We start from the raw sequence: 23,326 nt of genomic DNA on the forward strand, positions 1-23,326 counted from the left end.
GACGTGGTACGTGAATCCACGGAAATGGAAAAAATCGAATAACTTGACACAGCTTTTCTTATTTTTGTTATTTAAAGAAGGTTTGATGGCAACAATGAAATTCATTCGAGGGTTATAGTGTATAAGTATGCTGACCCTTTCCCTTCAGTATCCACCGTGGAAGACATGGGTTACCCTAGAAGCGCCCACGAGGCCACAATGGTGCACATGCAGGACGTCCGAAACGTTGAAATACATCACAAATGGTCATACAAGTGCACTTGGAAGATCAGCAATTGAAGTTGCGTTAAGAATTTGCACGTGAGAAATCTTTGTGCAAGATGGATTGTGCTCCTACTACTATCACAAATGAATTCACACACAGATTTCCATTAAGCGTTTGAATTTCCATTAAGCGTTTTGTGTGTGTTCGTAAAAATAAAAGTTATTTTCTACGTCGGTAAGTGACAATGTACGAAACAAGGTTTCACCACTGCCCACCAGAATTAAAACAACAATTGAAACAACGGAGAGAAGCCGGTTCTTCAGCACCAAAGAGGCCGAAGACGATGACATCAGCGGAAAAGATCATTCTATCGGTGTTTCGGGATGTGAAATGATTTCTGTTAGTTGAGACTTTTCAAAAAGATGAAACGATAGCTTATTCTAACATTTTACGAGGTTTGACTGAAAAGTAATGCCTCCACCTTCGTAGCTCTCAACAGTTGGCAGCATTGGTATGCGGCAGGTACTGACTTGTTCCGTAGCCTCTTCTCTACAGCTCCAGTTAGCAGGAAGCCTTAGCATTGAACGGTTGTGTTGTTACTGTGTAAAGTATGGAATCCTGCAGAGACGGTCGGTCAGTGTGATTTTAGCAATGTGCAGTCATTGATTCTTGATAGAAGAAAGTGTCACCCCAAAGGAGATTCATCAGAGAATGAAAGCAGTTTATGGTGATTGTGTTGATGTGAGTACTGTGCGTCGTTGGGCGAGAAGTTTGAAGATGTTGAGGCGGGAACATCTGACCTGCGTGACAAAGAGTTGGACGTTCTGTGACAGCAACCACCGAATTTCACAAGCAAAATGTTGATAGATTGATACAGGACGATCGTCGTATCACTCAGAGAGAAACTGCAAGCACAATTGGCAGTTCAGAAGAACGTGTGAGTCACATTATTGCTTTGCTCGGCTATCGGAATATCTGTGCACGATGGGTACCCCGGATGCTGACCCCTGAAATGGAAGCACACAGACTTGAAATTTACCAGAAACTCATCTCGCGTTACGAGAATGAAGACCTGCACCTAGGCGGCTGGACCTGCCCAGTAAGGGGCCTCCCGGCCAACGACGTCAAACGCTCATTTCCATTTCCATTATGCTACTGATGAAGACGTTGAGAGAACTGTGAGACTGTGGCTGTGGAAACAGAGTGTCGACTTCTTCCGTGATGGCTTCAGAAAACATGTTCATCGTTGGCAGAAATGTACACTCCTGGAAATGGAAAAAAGAACACATTGACACCGGTGTGTCAGACCCACCATACTTGCTCCGGACACTGCGAGAGGGCTGTACAAGCAATGATCACACGCACGGCACAGCGGACACACCAGGAACCGCGGTGTTGGACGTCGACCGTATGTGCAGTTGACGGACTTTGAGCGAGGGCGTATAGTGGACATGCGGGAGGCCGGGTGGACGTACCGTCGAATTGCTCAACACGTGGGGCGTGAGGTCTCCACAGTACATCGATGTTGTCGCCAGTGGTCGGCGGAAGGTGCACGTGCCCGTCGACCTGGGACCGGACCGCAGCGACGCACGGATGCACGCCAAGACCGTAGGATCCTACGCAGTGCCGTAGGGGACCGCACCGCCACTTCCCAGCAAATTAGGGACACTGTTGCTCCTGGGGTATCGGCGAGGACCATTCGCAACCGTCTCCATGAAGCTGGGCTACGGTCCCGCACACCGTTAGGCCGTCTTCCGCTCACGCCCCAACATCGTGCAGCCCGCCTCCAGTGGTGTCGCGACAGGCGTGAATGGAGGGACGAATGGAGACGTGTCGTCTTCAGCGATGAGAGTCGCTTCTGCCTTGGTGCCAATGATGGTCGTATGCGTGTTTGGCGCCGTGCAGGTGAGCGCCACAATCAGGACTGCATACGACCGAGGCACACAGGGCCAACACCCGGCATCATGGCGTGGGGAGCGATCTCCTACACTGGCCGTACACCACTGGTGATCGTCGAGGGGACACTGAATAGGGCACGGTACATCCAAACCGTCATCGAACCCATCGTTCTACCATTCCTAGACTGGCAAGGGAACTTGCTGTTCCAACAGGACAATGCACGTCCGCATGTATCCCGTGCCACCCAACGTGCTCTAGAAGGTGTAAGTCAACTACCCTGGCCAGCAAGATCTCCGGATCTGTCCCCCATTGAGCATGTTTGGGACTGGATGAAGCGTCGTCTCACGCGGTTTGCACGTCCAGCACGAACGCTGGTCCAACTGAGGCGCCAGGTGGAAATGGCATGGCAAGCCGTTCCACAGGACTACATCCAGCATCTCTACGATCGTCTCCATGGGAGAATAGCAGCCTGCATTGCTGCGAAAGGTGGATATACACTGTACTAGTGCCGACATTGTGCATGCTCTGTTGCCTGTGTCTATGTGCCTGTGGTTCTGTCAGTGTGATCATGTGATGTATCTGACCCCAGGAATGTGTCAATAAAGTTTCCCCTTCCTGGGACAATGAATTCACGGTGTTCTTATTTCAATTTCCAGGAGTGTATATTGGCTGGTGATTATCTGGAAAAGTGAATATTGGTAATTAAAGATCACATTATAAGGGTTATTTCTGCGTTTGATTCCCATCCAAACCTGATTAACGAATAAATTCAACCCCCGGAACAGATCTAAATGGAAAATTAGAGAAAAAGAGATGTGGGTTTCAGAAGTAAAAATCATGTTTCATCAAGACATGTACTTGCCCATTAAAGTGTCCTGGCAATCGGAAAACAAAGATATCTGCGGTTGGAAGTGTTGAAATATATACACCAGATTTAGATCCCTCGGGCTCACAAGGTCTTCCTTTTTCGGCGTTATCCGTCCGACTAAGAAACGATTGCAAATGTGAACGAGAATTTTACAGCACTTCCCGAAGAACACTACAAATGTGGAATAACTTCACTGCAGTACACACTTCTTGGTTACACTCTATTTTTAAAACTTTAGACAAATTAAGGATTCCGTTTGTTCGTGCAATTATTCACGTACACATATTGGTCAAAGTAGTGACCGCAGTCGGCCAACCAAGTATAAGCCTACCGTAACGCGACCAGCAGTTTTGAAGAGGTTTCTTATAAATGTCTTATTTCTAACAGATTTTCAGTAATCAAAACTGCAAATTTTCGTACGGGTATAAAATATTTTAAGCTACGCCAAAATCGTTAACATTGCGTATTTTGAACTGATGCCAATTAAGAGTGCATGAATCAAGGTGGTAAAAGACCAATCACAAGCTTCGTAAAATAACAAAAGCGCTCCTTGTCATTGCGCATAGATATTACAAACTAGATAATCCACAGATTGAATATCTACAGTATTTTTTTAGACTTCGTAATCGTAAAATAAGGGAGGATAACAGCGAGAAGCCACACGACTACAGATGTATATTAATGAACTACATGTATCACAAATAATGTAAAGTGCTAATGTAGTCTTCTCGCAGCCATTACGTTATAATCATAGAGAGAATATAATTATGCAGTTGAAATAAAACCACAGCATGGTAGTATCAGCAGTAAGTAACTGACAGTGCTTGGTCTTTGCAATGAATTTTTGCTAGCTTTTTACCATTTTCCAAAGATTCAGCAAGCTGTAGGAAAGAGACCAGCAATCACAAACTGTCATTATTAAGCTCTAAAAGCGCAAGTTTCACTACGGAATACCTGTGATAGATCTGAACATGTCACGCCCTAGCATTCCAATAGGCAACCGACAAAGCTGAGTTCTCCTACAGGTTGCATACCACGCAGGCAAAACTGAACGCTTCAACCGTGATGCGAAAGACCGCTTTAATCCTGTTGGTTTCCTGCAGAATTTGTCAGCGAAAATTTATACGTTCTTTCCGATTTAAGAATGTGAAAACAATGAAATTATTTTTACTCTTGCAATCCTGTACGGTATGCATCACAGTAACATGGATAACACACACGTTACTTGTGAAAGTATTAAACCGAGAACTACAAAAATAGATTTCAGAATGTTGTGGGTTTTCTTCTACACAAAAATAGGCGGAAAACAAAGTAAACTACTACTATTAACAACGTTGGAGATTTTAGACGCTTTAGTAGAACATAAGATCGTCAAGTTCTTTTATCAGTGAGATGAACGAATTGGGAAAATGTTGCAGCCTTCAGCGTGATTATCTATAACCCGCAAAGCACGCTGAAGTCTAACCAAAACATTTTCGAAGTAATCTTTCGATGAGCCTATTGGACTTAGTAATGTGTCAAAAGAATATTTCGCCGTGTGCGAGTCAGGGTAGTTGTCGGGTAGGCAGTAGCAGAGGAGCGTTTGTGGACGTATGGTCATTGCTGCCGCACTTAAAACGGTTTCGCAATTTCTTACACAAAGGATGAGTTCATATAGTATGACTCTGATCTGTTCTCGTGAAGGAGAAAGATGTATTTCGCAACTATATTGTATCGGCCACTTTATGTATTATAGTTCAATGCTTCAGCGCATTTACAACTGCAGTTCCATTTTCATTGTCTGGAGAATATTTGTTGTAATAAACATCTGGTTAGAGTTATTTTGAATTAAGTATTTAAATCTTAAATATTAATATGACCTCATGTCAACGTTTTATGTTTCATTTTTACACATTCACGAGTGGGATGGTGTCGGTGGTGAGAACATTTCGAATTGGAAGAGTCCGTCCACACATGGTGCACCCTTTCCTTCAGCATGACAATGCTAGAACACACACGAGCGCTGCTACATTCCCAGCAATCCGAAACCTTGGGCTCACTACCATACATCATCCTCCATAGAATCCGGACTTGGTCCCATCTGATTTTCATCTGCTTCCAAAACTTAAACAACACTTTCGAGGACTTCATTTAATAGTGATGAAGTCCTCGAAAGCGTTGTTTAAGTTTTGGAAGGAGATGAAAATCAGATGTGACGAAGTCGGGATTCTATGGAAGATTTTCTTTGTTTGCATTCCACTTTTTGTAAATAAACTTTTCGAATCTCACTTATTTTCCCTAGCATTTATCCTGTATAGTATGGGGACCGCTTTTTCAGGATTTGGAAATTCTATTTCTAGTATTTAGCTTTGTGGGCGGATGACCTTCCCTACCACAGTCGTTAAGGTACGTTAAGGGAGCGGAGTCGTGTGCTCCATTTGTGAATCTCGTAAACATCGTTCTGTGTGATATAGTCGTTTTAACTGTTTGTATATCGTGTTCTCTGAGGCGGAATGTGAGGACTAGCCCAGGATTTGCCTAAACAAGTGTGGGAAACCGTCTAAAAACCACACTTGGGCCGGCAGGTGTACCAGACAACGGGCGAACAGGGTTTGGCTCGTCTCCCCGTCTCGGAAGCCAGCACACTGCAGTTTACGATGTACACTGACAAGCCAAAACATTACGAGCACCCCTCCCCCCTCCCCCCGCGTCGCTGAATGCCGCCTAGTGGCATTGCGGACACCTGACACGTTAACAGAAGTATGTAAGCGGAGCAAATGGGGAACTCCATTGAGATAAGCGACTTCGACAAAGGGTAGATTATTATTACGCAGAACCTGTGAACGGGTATCTCTAAAATAGCGAAGCTGGTCGAATGTTCACGTGCTACTGTCGTGAGCATATACGGAAAGAGGCAGAAGGACAGTGAAACTACCACAACGCGCTAAATGGTTGGACGTCCACGACTCTTCACAGAACGTGGGGTTAGAAGGCTTGTCTGCTCGGTAAAGTAGGATAGACGGTGATCTGTGGCATCTCTGCCGAAAGGGCACAATGCTGGTGCATGCACAAGTGTTGCGGAGCAAACAGTTCATCGTACGTTGTTGAACATGGAACTACGCAGCAAACTACCTCTACTTAGTTCAGTGTTGACCCAAGGACATCGTCAACTACGATTGCATTGGGCACGGGACCATTGGGACTCCATCGTCGATCAATGGGTACTTGTCGGCTCTTCGGGTGAATCACAATTTTTACTACACAGGTCGCTGGTCGTCTGCACAAAAACCGTCATCGAGGTGAATGGCGGCTCGAAACGTGCAGCGTGCCACGGACGCTGGCTGTTTGGAGCAGTTATTCTGTGGGAGACATTCTTCTGCACTTGCGAGGGACCTATGATAGTAATCGAAGGCACGCCGACAGCTGCGAACCACTTGCGTCCCTTCATGCTTGATGTCTTCCCTTATGCTGATGTCATCTTTCAGTAGCATAACTGTCCCTGTCTCGGAGCCAGAACCGTGCTACTGTGGTTTGAGGAGCGTTATAACGAACTCACGTTCTGAGGTACCACTTATCGATCCATGTGAAACCCCCATATTAGTACGTGGATGCAACACAGGCGCTGACTCTGGCATCCGGTCGATCGCACAGATGGTGAATACTGTCCTGGGATACGTTATTCCAAGCCTGCTCCACCAGGTCACATAGTTCTGTAAGAGCCGTTGTTGACAAGTCGCACGAGTCGCTTCTGGTCCAATCATATCGCACACGTGCTCAATTGGGGACAAGTCCAGAGACCATGTAGCCAGGGAAGTTGCTCCACGTCTTGCAGAACCCGTTGGGTTTCACGGGCTGTATGTGTGCTGTTGGAATAACATTCCTATTACAAAAGCTGAAAAAGAACGAGTCTAACAACAGTCTGCACGGACCGAGCGCTACTTAGTGGGCACTCCAGAAACACCAAACGCGAATGAGGGTTGCAGCTTATTGCACCCACACAGTAAGGCCTGGGGTGGGGCCAGGTGTCTTGGGCGAAAGCACTCCACGACACAGCTATTACCAGGACGATATCGCACGCGCAAACGACCATGCAGGCAAAATCTGCTTTTATCGCTGAAGACCAAGGCACGCCATTCCATCTTCAAGGAGATCCTCTGACGGCACCAGTCGAGACGGACACGTCGATGATGTGACGTGAGTGGAAGACGGGCTAGAGCTGTGCGTGCCCGTAGTCCCACTGCTAATAACCGGTTCGCAACAGCTCGTGTTGACACGTCTGGGCTCACGAGCTCTCTTATTTCTGTTGTGGTAGCCGTACGATCCGCCACTGCTACCCTTACATTACGACGACCCTGGTGGGCGTCTGTGCTGTGTGGACGTCCAGAATCTCGTCTACGCATGAGGGAATGTTCACGTGACCGCTGATACCAGCATCGTTTCTCAACTGTCGCAGCGCGTCCAACTTGTGTGGCAGTTCTCCGAAAGAACCATCCCTCCACTCGGAAGTCCACAATATGATCCCTTTCAAACTCGCTCAGTTGGCTGTAGGAAGCACGAGTGCGTCTCCGTGGCTTTATTGCCTGCTTGCTTCACACGTGTGCACCACACCGAAACCATTATCAGTACATCTACTATGCCCCTGGTGGAACATACCGTCATCGTATCAAAATCGATGTCGTCTTTCCAGGTGTACATATTTTGTTTCTAGCAGTGAAGAAAACATCCATTTTAACAATTTTAAACAGCCGCATGTGGCAAACTGGTTTTCATTTTCCAAAATTTTGCTGCACCTATGAACACATTAACAAGTTCGTGAAATGCAAACTCACCACGGCGACGGCTGCTGAGGACAACATCTCTTCCGGCGACACGACGGCAAAGTAGGCCAGGTTGGCCAGCACGTACGTCAGCGTCACTATGGGCATCGCTATCCAGATGGCGCGCGGCAGATTCCTACAACAACAACAATATCAGCGCTGCGTCGTCAGCTTATTACACGATGTGTGCGCATATATTTAAACGTATTTTGTGACTTTTATTCCTGGACACAATGCATTTCGAGCGTCTGGGGCTCATCTTCAGGTGCTTGATAATTTTAGGTTTCTACTAGCTCTGTTAAAGAGTACATACGTATATTACAAGGTGGCACATTGTGACTACAATTTTTACGAAACTATGATAAAACCGAAAAATAACTTAGTTTCCAGTAGAGGTTATATAGTTTTTAAGCACCGTGTGAGCTGACATATTCATATACAAATACAAGCTTTCCTCTCACATCACATATTATGTAAATAAAATTCAAACAAGTCAATATCCAAATTTAAAGCTGTTGCATTTTTACATATACACAGGGGATGATATTTCAAATATCACAAAAATGTTACTTTATTTTTCATACATAGATGTCATTTACAAAAAAAAATATTTATGCAGATATCAGAAGTGACTTTATGTTATGAAATTGTTACAGCTATTAGATACTTGTTTGTTTAGGGGAAAACAGAATTTTGAAATTGCTGAAAAAACTGTGGCTGCTCAACTCCGTTCATTTAACATGTCTTAAAAAAAAAACCTCTGTGTAGAGTGTAGTTAGGCTGTCGCGAATGTCAGTGTGTGTCTTTTCAGGTACATGTGGTTGGTTACTGAGGATTTATCAAAGGGGTTGAGCCTGAAAACACCAGTGTGCTCTTTGTAGCGAGTATGAAAATTCTTTGTCTTTTGCCTACATGGAATGCAGGGCAACTCTTACACAGTAGTTTGTTTATTCCACTGTGTTCTGTTATTAGGGTGTTTATGCTCATTTCATTGAGCAAGCGTTGTCCAAGTTTGTTGTTTGTCCACAAAGACATTTTTATATTGGTATTTCTTATTAAGTTAGCAATTGTTTGCGATTCTGAGCCTAAATAGTGAATGCTTCTGAAGATTTATGTTGCGTCAGTTGTTTTTTCTGATATTGGCCTGTGTGTTGTCGGACAGTCTGTCAGCCGTTTTTACTGAGTACCCAGTATTCATCGCACTTGTTTTGAAGGTATCTACGAGGGCGAGCTGAAAAGTAACGCCTCCGAATTCTTTCAAAATGGTTCAAATGGCTCTGAGCACTATGAGACTTAACGTCTGAGGTCATCAGTCCTCTATAACTTAGAACTACTTAAACCTAACTAACCTAAGGATATCACACACATCCATGCACGAGGAAGGATTCGAAGCTGCGACCGTAGTGGTCGCGCGGTTCCAGACTGTAGCGCCTAGAACCGCTCGGATCCGAATTCTTTATGTGAAAACTTTTAGAGCTTTTTAAATAAAATAAACTTTATTAACATGCTGCATCTTTACTCTTCGTGTCTACATATTTATTTCTCAACATAGTCACCCTGGTGACAAACACATTTCTCTCAACGAGAAACCAGTCTACTGATATCGTCACTTAGAATGTTTGGCTTTTTTGATGGAGCCACAACCTCAAGTCCTCGCAGGGAATCATTAAGTTATGGAAACTGATGAAAATCGGATGAGAGCAAGTCGGTACTGTATGGAGGATGACCGATGACAGTGAACCCTTGGCGTCTGATTGTTGCAGATGTCTTAGTACTCGTATGTGGTCTGGCATTATCATGCTAAAGGACATGGTTTTCCATATGTGGTCGATCTATTCGAATTCGAAACTCGATTACAGTATGTTCCGGAGTATCGACAAGCGCCGGCAAGAAGATGAAGAACGCAAGAGCAGAGATGGCGTCAGCCTATAGCACGCTGACCTATGACGTCACTACGACAGGAGCGGCCTCTACCCGAAGAGAATATAAGCGCCGCTCCTGCCAGCTCCGGCCGGACAGTAGAAGACCTTCACTAGCAAAGGGACAGTAAAAGACGGACACTAATACACCCGGGCAGAGGATACGTGAACTGTGTGTGATCCGTATCCATTACTTGAATGGACATTGTATAAAGTGAAGGACATTGATTGTTTGCATATCGCCAATCGCTTGTGACACGTTCTTGTAAACCAGAGTTAAGTATTGTCAATCTACTTTATTGTAATAAAAACCATTAATGTGAGCCGGCCGGGGTGGCCGAGCGGTTCTAGGCCGTACAGTCTGGAACCGCGCGACCGCCACGGTCGCAGGTTCGAATCCTGCCTCGGGCATGGGTGTGTGTGATGTCCTTAGGTTAGTTAGGTTTAAGTAGTTCTAAGTTTTAGGGGACTGATGACCTTAGAAGTCAAGTCCCATAGTGCTCAGAGCCATTTGAACCATTAATGTGATTTGCTTGAACTGTTGTACAGCTATCCGAGAAAGCAGCATCGTTTAGACACCCTATAAGAGAAGATTGAGCAGGACCCCACGCAGTACACAATTTCTCATCACCGACATACTTACTTTATACAACAGTGCGTTACACGCTACAGTTCGGAGACCTCTAGCGGCAGACGACTACAGATATGTACACATGAAGAATAATCGTGTCAATGTTAACAAGGTTTGTTCGGTTTAAAAAACTTTATAACAGTTTTCACATAAATTAATTTTCAGCAGGCCATCGTATTTCTTGTCCTGGTGCTTTTGGTCTTAAAGGTAATGTGTGTGTCCTGTCAACATGGATCTAAATGCATGTATAATTGTGAGTGTTTGGATGGTGTGATGATTTGTGTGTTGCTATACCAGAGTGGGTTGATTTAGTGCAGGTGTAAAAGTTTTGTTCCTGTTGTTCGTCAACTATTGAAAGGTCTAATAAATTTATGATCGGTTTTGTTTCACATACTGTTGTGAAATTTACTCTACTGTGGAATGAACTGAATAATGCAGGATTTTCATCAAATTAATTTTTTGTGTTATCATATAGAAGCAGAGTGCCATCAACACATCTCCTGTGATAAACAATTTTTTTAGTAAGTTCGTTTTTCCTTACTAATATAATAATATCGTGTGACGAGAGCCTGCCGTCGGGTAGACCGTTCGCCTGGTGAATGTCTTTCGATTTGACATCACTTCGGCGATTTGTGCGTCGAGGGGGATGAAATGATGATTATTAGGACAACACAACACCCAGTCCCTGAGCGGAGAAAATCTCCGACCCCGCCGGGAATCGAACCCGGGCCCTTAGGATTGACAGCCTGTCACGCTGACCACTCAGCTACCGGGGGGCGGACTTTTTCCTTACTCATCAGACAGGAGAAATTTTACATTGGTTAAGAATTTTCTTTACTTTTTTTCTTGAATTTAGAGGTTGGATCATGGTTGAGTTCAACGATGTTGTTTTCTGAGGAAAAGTTAAGAGGTCTAGCAAAGTAATCCTTTTTGTAAACGACAACAGCGGAACTTCGTTTATCAACCTTAACGACAGCATCATGTTCACTGAGTATATGTTTCAACTTTTTGAACACTTTGTTTTCATCTATGATTGTATTGCAGCGTTGTCATGCCTTTTGTATAATTTCGATAACAGACAATTTGTTCAGTATGGATCAGGTTAGCAAATCTGCAGCTTTCTCAGTGTTTAATATGCAGTTTTTAAGTTATGATGATTAAAACTTGTCTGATGTCGTGCGTATGACCTTCGTTCGTTAAAGTTTGTTCTGTGTTCGTAAAAGTAATGATGGTTTCGTTTGTAACTGTTTCCTAATAGTTACATTATTATGGGCACAGTAGTACTTCTTTTGAAGGGATTCAAGTTTTTGTTATTTTTATTTTTTTTATGTCCCTCAGCTATAGCAGTTCTAAATTTTGTAGAGAAGACTGTAGCATATCCGTCAACGTCATCCATTTCTAATGGGTGATGCATATCGGTTAACTCTTGGTGTTGCAGGTGAGTTTAGTTGGATTAAGTTTAGTGTTTTTAGGTGAGTACACTATATTCTGTGCCTAACTTGGCAAATATAACTTAATTTTGTCCATTTCTGCAAGTATTGCTTGCGAGGCCGTATTACGAAAAGTATTACAATGGATTAATTTCATATCCATATTTTGAACTGTAGATGAAATGAAAGATGTGAAACTTTTAGGTGTTTATCCTGTATACAGGCAGGTTGCCGGCGTACTTAAGAAAGTAGCTTTACAAATAAAAAGGCATTTTGACAAAATGATTGCCGGTAAGAACTCTTCGTTCTTTGTGTCGTATTGTTACTCGGTTGAACCACAGTCTTGTGCTGTCATAAACTGTCAAATCCAGTAGTAACATTGTCTAATTTCGAGCAAAAATTCTTTGTTTGTGTTGTGTTAGCAGAAGAGCCAACACCGTGTTACGAATGGAGGCCGAAATGCACGCGTTTTAGCTCACGGAGGCTAGCGTGAGGAGGGAAGAACTATACTGACGTGAGGTCTGGAACATGACAAGGAATGAGAATTCAGAAAGCGGACATAATTAGTTTGATACTTAACTTTAATCCATTAATTATGAACGTCGCTCTTGACGGTACGTGAGTCACAATATTATCTGTTCAGAAGACATTCTTGAAGATATGACTTATAGTAACTGAATATGCCGCCTTGCTAGGTCGTAGCAAATGACGTAGCTCAAGGCTATGCTAAACTGTCGTCTCTGCAAATGAGAGCGTATGTATACAGTGAACCATCGCTAGCCAAGTCGGCTGTACAACTGAGGCGAGTGCTAGGGAGTCTCTCTAGACTAGACCTGCCACGTGGCGGCGCTCGGTCTGCAATCACTGACAGTGGCGACACGCGGGTCCGACGTATACTAACGGACCGCGGCCGATTTAAAGGCTACCACCTAGCAAGTGTGGTGTCTGGCGGTAACACCACAGTTTTCAACTGTGTATTCATATTTTAACTACTTCCTACCACAGTCTGGTTAAGGTTCATCACCTTCGACACGTACCCAAAAAGGCAACCCTTTGAAAATCAAAGACAATCTCGAAATGTTGCACAAAATTGGAAAAGAGTAAAAAACTGTATATTATGAAAGAAATGGAAATCTGAGCAAAATAAACAAGAGCTGATATTCTTAATGAGATAACTGAATTCAAAATCTCAAATTGTTCTGTAGCCTTGAACCAGTTCTTGTGTAGTAGGTTTAAAAAGTGGTGCCTGCGTGAAACAAATGATAAACAAACAGTCAGTATCGCGAATATCGCTGTAAAGAAACAACAGTCAATTCTCATCTGCACACAATGCAAAGCCGCCCTGTTGTATTAAGTTTATGCTATTTACGTCTATCGAAAAACGTTTGTGCAGCGAAATAAGTCCATGTCAGTTTGGAACTAAACAGTGGTTCAAATGGTTCAAATGGCTCTGAGCACTATGGGACTTGACATCTGTGGTCATCAGTCCCCTAGAACTTAGAACTACTTAAACCTAACTAACCTAAGGACATCACACACATCCATGCCCGAGGCAGGATTCGAACCTGCGACCGTAGCTGTCACGCGGTTCCAGACTGTAGCGCCTAGAACCGCAAGGCCACACCGGCCGGCTAAACAGTGCATTAGTGTAACATTACACAACAGCCCCGAAGTCTACCAACAATGCGTATGAAGCTTTTGGATGCCAAAATCGTAAGTGAACAACTGACATATCAAAAGTGTATTATACAATTATCGCACCATAACAACTGATGCAAAACTATTCGCAGCCCACACAGGCTACGGTCTCAGTCACAACAAACAACGAGGTACGGCTCCACGCTTGAAGAAGACCCCACTTGGCATCGATTTCTGGCCACACACTGCCTATCTGCTCCCTCCAATTACCATAACAGTCAGCATCAGGTCAGTGTACGAAACAGTGGTCTATGTTAATTTAAATTAAAACATTTTATATTTAAGTAACATTTATATGTATGCGTTAACGCCTTCTAATGTGCAAAATATGCTTGAAACGCGATGCAATATGTTGGATTATACATAAAATTAAAGTGTGACTCGTAGCAGAAAAATACAAATAATTATCGTTAGTTTTGTGTTTTTTTCCTTCCTTCGTGGAAAGCAGTCGTAGATAAATGAACGTAACAGTAACATTGACGGATAGCGTTTCACATTAATCGATATTTTTTCATTAGCGGTGTTTTAGCATGACAAGTCACGAACATCCTTGCATCAAGTTCCCGCCGGAGGAAGATGGTCCGTATACGCCCACTTTCTTATTTGGGAAGGGAGCCTTGAGCCGAAGAGCAAACAGCGGAGCGCCGGCAGGGGTCCTCTTCCACGAACGGAGGGCGAGCTGCCATCAGAGATTCAGATCACGCGTCCCCCTTTAAGGAAGCCGACTCCGACGCCAGGTGGCCACTCTGCACGGTGCAATGTCTCCGAGCTGTATTCGTGTGGAGATAGGGGTCAAGGACGCCCATAATCGGTGACAAGGGCGGTCCCCTCCCCAGCCCTCAGGGAAGGGAAAATATATGATGTTATCAGGTGTTTTTCTTTCAAGAAAATGATTTAAAAGTCGGAATTACGCAGGTTTTTAACAGGACGGAACCGGAACTTTTTTGTGACTACTTACAAGTCGCCAAGCGTCTTCCGAAATATTAACAAGTACAGTGCTCCCTCGAAAGGGAGTCATTAAAACAAAACGTTGATACGGACTTCCACACCAAAGGAAGGTCGTAGACTACAAAGAGGCATCCCAATACAAAGGTACTGTGTTGTTTTACTCGTGATGCTTCAAATGGCTCTGAGCACTATGGGACTTAACTTCTGAGGTCATCAGTCCCCTAGAACTTAGAACTACTTAAACCTAACTAACCTAAGGACATCACACACATCCATGCCCGAGGCAGGATTCGAACCTGCGACCGTAGCGGTCTCGCGGTTCCAGACTGTAGTGCCTAGAACCGCTCGGCCACCCCGGCCAGCTACTCGAGATGGTTTGCACGTCTGCTAGCAATGAATATAACTGTTTTAAATGACTGCATCCTTTCACGGAGCTATTGTGTACTAGGAAAAAGTAAAACGCAGTTTCAAGCAAACCACAGTTACGTAGCAGCTACACATTATTGGAAGCTCTCTTTGTAGCCCAAAATCTGTGCATTCCGTCTCTCGCAAAACTGCCTTGTTTCCTCTGTCCATCCCAAGTTTCTGTTCATCATGGAAGCATTTGCTGTTGATAACTAATCTATACCTTATCAGGTCTAACTTGTCTCCTCGATTTATCTACATCCACGTCAAAGCTGACGTATACCCGTGGTCTTGCGGTAGCGCCTTTGATTCATTATCAAAATGTCTTCGGTGCCGGGTTCGAATCCCGCCGCTGCTTAAACTTTGATTAATAATCAGCATTGGCGGAGGAAGAGTTCTGGCATAAGAAGTCACCCTCATTCTGCCAACGGCCTTCACAAAGAGGGCGGAACAGCGGACAGAGGTTCAGGGCACTCTCTTGTCGTAAGGGTGGGAAACTGCCCCTGAAAGCAGAACAATTAACGAAGATCAACGGCATGACTATGAAGAAGGCAATGGAAACCACTGCATTAAAGATATGTACCGTGTATCCACAGGACAAGTGGTCTGTAATTGAAGAAGTGTCATGATGATCTCTCCATTGGCAAAAGATTCCGGTATAGTCGCCCACTCGGATATCCGGGACGGGACTGTCAAGGGGGGGGGGGGCGGAGGTGTCCACGAGAAAAAGACTGAGTAATCAACGAAATAATAACGTTCTACGAGTCAGGGCGTGGAATGTCAGAAGCTTGAACGTGGTAGGGAAGACTGGAAAATCTGAAAAGGGAAATGCAAAGACTCAATGTATATATAGTAGGGATCAGTGAAGTGAAATGGAAAGAAGACAAGGATTTCTGGTCGGATGAGTATAGGGTAATATCAAGAGCAGCAGAAAATGGTGTAACAGCAGTTGGATTCATTACGAATAGGAAGGTAGGGCAGAGAGTGTGTTACTGTGAACAGTTTAGTAATAGGGTTGTTCTGATCAGAATCAAGAGCATACCAACATCGATAACGATAGTACAGGTATAAATGCCGACGTCGTAAGCTGAAGATGAAGAGACAGAGAAAATATATGAGGATATTGAAAAGGTAATACAGTAATGAAAAGGAGATGAAAATCTAATAGTCATGGGGGACTGGAACGCAGTTGTACTGGAAGGACTAGAAGAAAAGGTTACAGGAGAATATGGGCTTGGGACAATGAATGAGAGGAGAAAGATTAATTGAGTTCTGTCATAAATTTCAGTTAGTGACAGCGAATGCTCTGTTCAAGAATCACAAGAGGAGGAGACATACTTGGGAAAGGCCGGGTGATAAGGGAAGATTTCAGTTAGATTACATCTTGGTCAGGTGGAGGTTCCGCATTCAGACACTGGATTGTAAGGTGTACCCAGAAGCAGATATAGACTGAGATCACAATTTAGTAATGATTAAGAGTAGGCTGATGTTCAAGAGACTAGTAGGGAAAATTAATATGCAAAGGAATAGCATACGGAAGTACTAAAAAATACTAAGGAATGAAGACATCCGTTTGGAGTTCTCCAAGGCTATAGATACAGCAATAAGGAATAGCTCAATAGGCAGTTCAGTTGAAAAGGAAGGGACATCCCTAAAATGGGCTATCACAGAAGTTGGAAAGAAAAACATAGATACAAGGAAGGTAACTGCGAAGAAACCATGGGTAACATAAGAAATACTTCAGTTGATCGATGAAAGAAGGAAGTACAAAAATTTTCATGGAAATTCAGAAGTACAGAAACACAAGTCGCTGAGGAATGAAATAAATAGGAAGTACAGGGAAGTTATGACGAAATAGCTACATCAAAAATGTGAAGAAATTGAAAAAGAAATTATTGTCAAAATGACTGACTCGGCATATAGGAAAGTCTAAACGAACTTCGGTGAAAATAAAAGCAAGGGTGGTAACATTAGTGTGTAACGGGAATTCCACTGTTAAATGCAGAGGAGAGAGTAAATAGGTGGAAAGAGTAGATTAAAGGCCTCTATGAGGGGGAAGATTTGTCTGATGTGATAGAAGAAGAAACAGGAGTCGATTTCGAAGAGATAGGGGATCCAGTTTAAGAATCAGACTTTAAAAGAGCTTTTAAGGACTTAAGATCAAATAAGGCAGAAGGGATAGATAACATTCCATCAGAATGTCTAAAATCGTTGGGGGAAGTGGCAACGAAACGACTGTTCACGTTGGTGTGTAGAATGTATGAGTCTGGCGACATAGCATCTGACTTTCGGAAAAACATCATTCACACAATTCCGAAGACGGCAAGAGCTGACAAGTGCGAGAATTATCGCACAATCAGCTTAATAACTCATGCACCCAAGTTGCTGACAAGAATAATGTACAGAAAAATGGAAAAGAAAATTGAAGAAGTGGCAGATGACGATCAGTTTGGCTTTAGGAAAGGCAATTCTGACGTTGCGGTTAATAATGGAAGCTAGACTACAGAAAAATCAAGACACGTTCATAGGATTTGTCGACCTGGAAAAAGCGTTCGACAATGTAAAATGGTGCAAGAGCTTCGAAATTCTGATAAAAATAGGCGTAAGCTGTAGGAAGAGACAGGTGATATACAATATGTACAACAGCCAAGAGGGAATAATAAGACTGGACGACCAAGAAAGAAGTGCTCGTATTAAAAAGGATGTAAGACAAGGATGTAGTCTTTCGCCCCTACTGTTCAATCTGTACATCGAGGAAGCAATGATGGAAATAAAAGAAAGGTTCAGGAGTGGAATTAAAATTCAAGGTGAAAAGATATCAATGATACGATTCGCTGATGACATTGCTATCCTGAATGAAAGTGCAGAAGAATTACATGATCTGCTGAATGGAATGAACAGTCTAATGAGTACAGAGAATGGATTGAGAGTAAATCGAAGGTAATGAGAAGTACTAGAAATGAGAACAGTGAGAAACTTATCAGTATCGATGTTCACGAAGTAGATGAAATTAATGAATTATGCTACCTAGGCAGTAAAATAACCAGTGACGGACGGAGCAAGGAAGACATCAAAAGCAGACTAGCAATGGCAAAAGAAGAAATTTCTGAGAATGTACGTCTGGAGTACAGCATTGTATAATAGTGAAACATGGACTGTGGGAAAACCGGAACAGAAGAGAATCGAAGCATTTCATATGTGGTGCTACAGAAGAAGGTTGAAAATTAGGTGGACTGATAAGGAAAGGAATGAGGAGGTTCTGTGCAGAATCGGAGAGGAGAAGAATATATGGAAGTCAGGATGATAGGACATCTGTTAAAACATGACGGAATGACTTCCATGGTACTAGAGGAAGCTGTAGAAGGCAAAAACTGTAGAGGAAGACAGAGTTGGAATACATCCAGCAAATAATAGAGGACGTAGGTTGCAAGTGCTACTCTGAGATGAAGAGGTTGGCACAGGAGAAGAATTCGTGGCGGGCCGCATCAAACCAGTCAGAAGACTGATGACGAAAAAAAGGTCTAAACTCCTCAAGTCACCTTATGGTGTGTGGCGGAGGGTACGTTTTGAACCGCTGACAGTTCCAACCCGTTTTTTCCTGTTCCAGTCGCGAATAGTCTACGGGAAGGCCTCCTTCGTGTGTGGACTACAGTCCCTGAGGATTTTTCCAATGAATTAGTCTAGAATCTACCTTTTCTATGATTAGTTTTATATGGTCGTTCAGCTTTACGCTTTCGGACGCATACTCTCTCATATTTAATGGCTGAACCTGCTTCCAGTGATTGTTCGGAAGTCGTGTACTCCTTTGATAAAGGGGATTTCCGACATTTATGCGCAGTATGTTACACCTGTTTATGTTATCAGTCCCTGCACCAAAAATCAGTACATTGCAGAACTTCTTGCATTTCGCTACAATTTTCTTGAGTTGGGTTGCGACTTTCTGTATACAACATCAACCGCGAGCAGCCTCGTGGAGTTTCCGACGTTATCTTCCTTGTTTAAGACAGTTTCTCACCTCGATGAAGCATTTGTCGGAAACTTTAAGTCTGCTGTCAAGAATATAAAAAATCTATTTTGTCAGCCTCAACGGAATCCACGAAAGTGAACTTTCCACTGAAAGGAGCATTAGGGGGTATAAAATAATATGATCACACAAAGACCGGAATCAATGTGTTGCGGGTAGCAGTTACAAATAGATAAAAATATTGGAAACTACGGAGTTCGAATCAAACCGGCCGAAAAAACGGTTGAATGAAAAATAAAAAAATAAAATAAAAAGCTTCGCAATGGCCACAGCACGGAACACTTTCACTTGAAGCGCTCTAGCTAGTGCGCACCAGTTTCATGTACGTTTTATGTTACTCAGCTCTCTGGATTTCAGACCAATGATATGAACGTTTTATCTTCATCTATTCGTAGCACTGCTTCAAAAAATTACAGGCGCTTCCCTTCGTTAGAGTGGTTTAGAGCGTGAAGAAGTCTGTATGGTTTCATGAACAGGCGCCTTCTGAAAACACACTAAAGAGAGTACCGGAGGTTCCAAAGGGTACGCCTGGCTTGACAAGTAGACTTCTATGGGTTCCACTGAAAGCCTCCCGGTTCCTTCCAATGCTTTTCTTGGAAATTCGCGGGCGTGCGACATGGCTTCGCAAAATACCATCCGCTTCGCTTCGTTATTATTACGGTGTAGCGTCTGAAGAAGTCTACGTAGTTTCATAAATAGTCATCTTCTCAGAACACAGCAGGCACAGGACGCCAACAGGGTGCCCCCACCACTTTTCTTGGAAAGTAGCGGTCGTCTAGCACATATTCCCTGACACGAGCACCTACTGCCGTGAAACTGTCGACTGCTCTCGGGAGAGGGCGTGTACGCTTTATGCTGCCTTCGATAATCAAGCTGCACCTTGGCAATAGAGATGGCTTTCAAAAATTCGAGAACGCAGAAAGCATCTGGCTTTCACAACAATAAGAGTTAAACGACGTTGTTTTGACAAGCAACAGTTGTGGAAAGAATTTGCGGTAGGGGTCGTCTGGAGAGATAACTTACAGTATGTGTCACCCTGAAGAGTAGTAGATCACTAAATAGTATGATACATGTTACCCGATGAGTACTGTCTAGTACGTTTTCTTAATAGGTTACAGCTTCATCAAATCAGTTCCTTATTTATGAATATCACGGCAATTACTGGTTTCAAGAATATAATGCCTGTTTTGGTAAAAAGAAACTTACGTTAATTGCAGAATGCTGTTCTCTAGGAGTAGCTGTCGCATTTGGACCGAGATTCTAATTGGGAACCTCAACCTTTTACGGGGAAGTGCTCTACCAGCTGAGCTACCCAAGCACGACTCACCGCCCTCACAATTTTACTTTCGCCAGTACCTCATCGCCTACCTTCCAAACTCCACAGAAGCTCTCCCGCAAAACTTGTGTGACTAGCTCAGTTGGTAGAGCACTTATCCACGAAAGGTACACTCCGCTGCAGAGTGAAAAATTCATTCTAGAAACATCCCCAAAGCTTTGGCTAATCCATGTCTCCACAATATCCTCTGGTCCAGGGGTTCTAGTCCCGCAAGTTTCGCAGGTGAGCTTCTGTAAGCTTGAAAGAAAGGGGATGAGGTACTGGCGGAAGTTAAGCTGTGAGGACGGGCCGTGAGTCGCGCTTGGTTAGCTCAGTTGGTAGATCACTTACTCGTGAAAGACAGAGGTTCCGAATTCGTCCCTCGGTCCGGTACGCATCTTTAATCTACCACGTAGTTTCATTCTTAGGCTGTCTTCAGACTCATTGTGAATAAGCATACACGCGATTTCGTAAGACGAAACAGCCAAGATCCTTGTGCGACACCTGCGCTATTCGCTTCAGTATCTTCTGACCGGTTGACAATCATTATTTCTTCGATACCTAGAAGTCTTAATTACATGACGTGCTTTTTATGTGTTGTGGCCATATTACGTGCCGAGATACATATCTCGGCTTCGTTCTTTGCCCTGAATGTATTTCTACCATTAGAATCTCCTCAAGGTCTACAGACACGAACCTCTCTAAAGGTGGGGTGGTCTGCTGTGTATATTTGAGAGTCAATGGCTTCCGGGAGCGATGTGTCGTTCTCAAAATGATGAATACTGTAAAAGAATCACGACGAATGGTTTAACACCGTAATTAACACTGAAGCGGCTAACGTACTCTTGTGGTGACTCTTGCCCGACTGGAATTCTGGTGGGAGAGGAAATACTCATCATTTGTATTTGGCTAAATGGTTCAAATGGCTCTGAGCACTATGGGACTTAACTTCTGAGGTCATGAGTCCCCTAGAACTTAGAACTACTTAAGCCTAACTAACCTAAGGACATCACACACATCCATGCCCGAGGCAGGATTCGAACCTGCGACCGTAGCGGTCGCGCGATTCCAGACTGTAGCGCCTAGAACCGCCCGGCCACCACGGCCGGCTCATTTGTATTTGTCTTGCAGTGGACGGAAAAGAGAGAAGATAAGGAGGAGGAGGCAGAGGAGAAGAAAATGAGGACTATCGTTTAACGTTCACTCCACGCTCAGATTGGGTATGGCAGGGAAGGAAAATGGCTGTCTTCTTTCGAAGAAATCGTTCTATATTTGCCTTATGCGATTTAGGGAAATACTGGAAACCTAAATCCGGGTGGCCGAACGAGAATTTGAACCATCGTCCTCCCGAATGCGAATCCAGAGTTTTAGAGCTGCCCCTCCTTGCTCTGTAGGAGGAGGAGAGGAGAGAGTCTATCTTTTGAATCCACTACACCTTGCAACGTTAAGCTGACAAAGGAAGCAGTCGACGACATGGCGTCTTACGAACAGAAGGAAGACTTTCGCGATGACTTTGTACTGTATATTCACTGATAAACATCGATCAGAAAGCCAGTGATGTAAAAAACGGGAGGGGACCAATAATCATCTCCGCACAACGACTGCATGTCTAATCGATACTTGCAAGTGGCGTCATGAATGAAAGACGGTGTTTAACTTTCACGAAACTGAACTAATGGATAACCGTTCTCGATGCAGTCGATGTGACATTGCGCACCAGTGTATCACATGAGAAAGATGGATAGCTTTCTTCTCAGTGGAGAGGAACTACTCTATATCTTTTTATGAACATTTAAACCTAGAATAGAAAATTTGTGCCAGGACCAAGACCTTGATTTCCTGAATTTTCTAGAGGCGTCGACTTACCACGACGCTATCCAAGTACGCCTCTTGCCCCGGCCCAAATACCGTATTCAATGTCACCGGATGTGAAACTCTTGAAAACAGACAATACTGTTAAAGTGTGGCGCAGTTTAATTTTATGAATCCTTGTATGAGCGAGACTGTAAGAAACGCAACGTTTAATGTATTAGCGATCGGTATTCTTCTAGTTCTTCTTTCATCTTTTTTTCATATATTTTTCATTCACCGGCTCCTATATGGAGTGTTTCGGAAATCATATTTATCGCTTGAATATTTTTCTTGAATACTTTCAGCGATCTGGAACTCTTAACTGATTTTACTATTGGAAGAGAGAGAAAAAGAAGAGACGAACAGGTGCAAGGTTCGTCATTGGCTTGTTCACTCAATGCGAGTGTCACAGAAGTCCTGAGCAAAATCTAGTGAATGCAGCTTCTCAGGGAGATTTACTTTCAAAATTTAGAGTGCTTACGTTTCATAATGAAACAAAAACCGCATTACTTTCTCCTACATACGTATCCTGCAATGACCACGACATTAAATTTACAGAAAATTCGGAATCCGGCTGATGGTATAGAAATTCATTCTTTTGCGCACAGCGTCCGCAAATGTAAAAGGAAAGGAGGAAAAGATTCTAGCACACTACCCCATGAGTCCAAAAAGTTTCGAGAGTGGACTGATTAAAGAACACACACATACAGAGAGAGAGAGAGAGAGAGAGAGAGAGAGAGAGAAGTTAAGATGGTGGTGTCAGTGTTTCAGATGACTGCATGTTGTATTTCAATAACGTCGCGGCGGGCGTCCACGCATTGTTATCCTTGTTCAGGAGTCAATATGTATGCGGGACAAACTTTGCACACACTTTGCTCTTCTTCAAAACGTTCCGGAGAATATCTTGAACATTCGATTTACAGATGTTGCTACATTGCGATCTGTGACGCAACAGCGTTGACACACTACGGTCGCACGTCCCCTACATAACTCAGCCTGTTCAAAACTGACTGGCTTAATGCGAATCTGTTGTTTACAGTTGTTAGTACAGCTGCCACCGTAGTTTATACGCCACGAATAAATCAGTCTCGGAACTTTTTACATGCACGATGCATGTGCGGTGCTTTGCGGAGCATAAAGATACAAGTAGAAGAATGTCATATAAATGTGTGCGATTTTTCCTGCATTGGTAATTCTAACATTAATTTTATGTATTATAGTCATAAGCTAAATATGTCTAAATACGACGCCGTAACCAGAATCAAGTCCAAATTCGAAAACCGGGTCCTCAATGAAGTACGGGCTGTCCACACCCAAATGCCCTATTATTCGATCCG

The 23,326-nt window shown here is 43.5% G+C and overlaps 1 protein-coding gene across 1 annotated transcript in view; it reads right to left on the reverse strand.

Annotated features, from left to right (window-relative positions):
- Nucleotides 1-23,326, reverse strand: part of LOC126237060 (large neutral amino acids transporter small subunit 1) — a 355,654-nt gene that overhangs the window by 27,482 nt on the left and 304,846 nt on the right. The window contains exon 4 of the mRNA XM_049946846.1: nucleotides 7,781-7,904. Within this exon, the coding sequence (XP_049802803.1) occupies nucleotides 7,781-7,904 (124 nt within the window). The remainder of the gene's footprint in view (nucleotides 1-7,780; nucleotides 7,905-23,326) is intronic.

This window comes from Schistocerca nitens, chromosome 2 (genome assembly GCF_023898315.1).
Source record: "Schistocerca nitens isolate TAMUIC-IGC-003100 chromosome 2, iqSchNite1.1, whole genome shotgun sequence".
Taxonomy (NCBI): Eukaryota; Metazoa; Arthropoda; class Insecta; order Orthoptera; family Acrididae; genus Schistocerca; species Schistocerca nitens.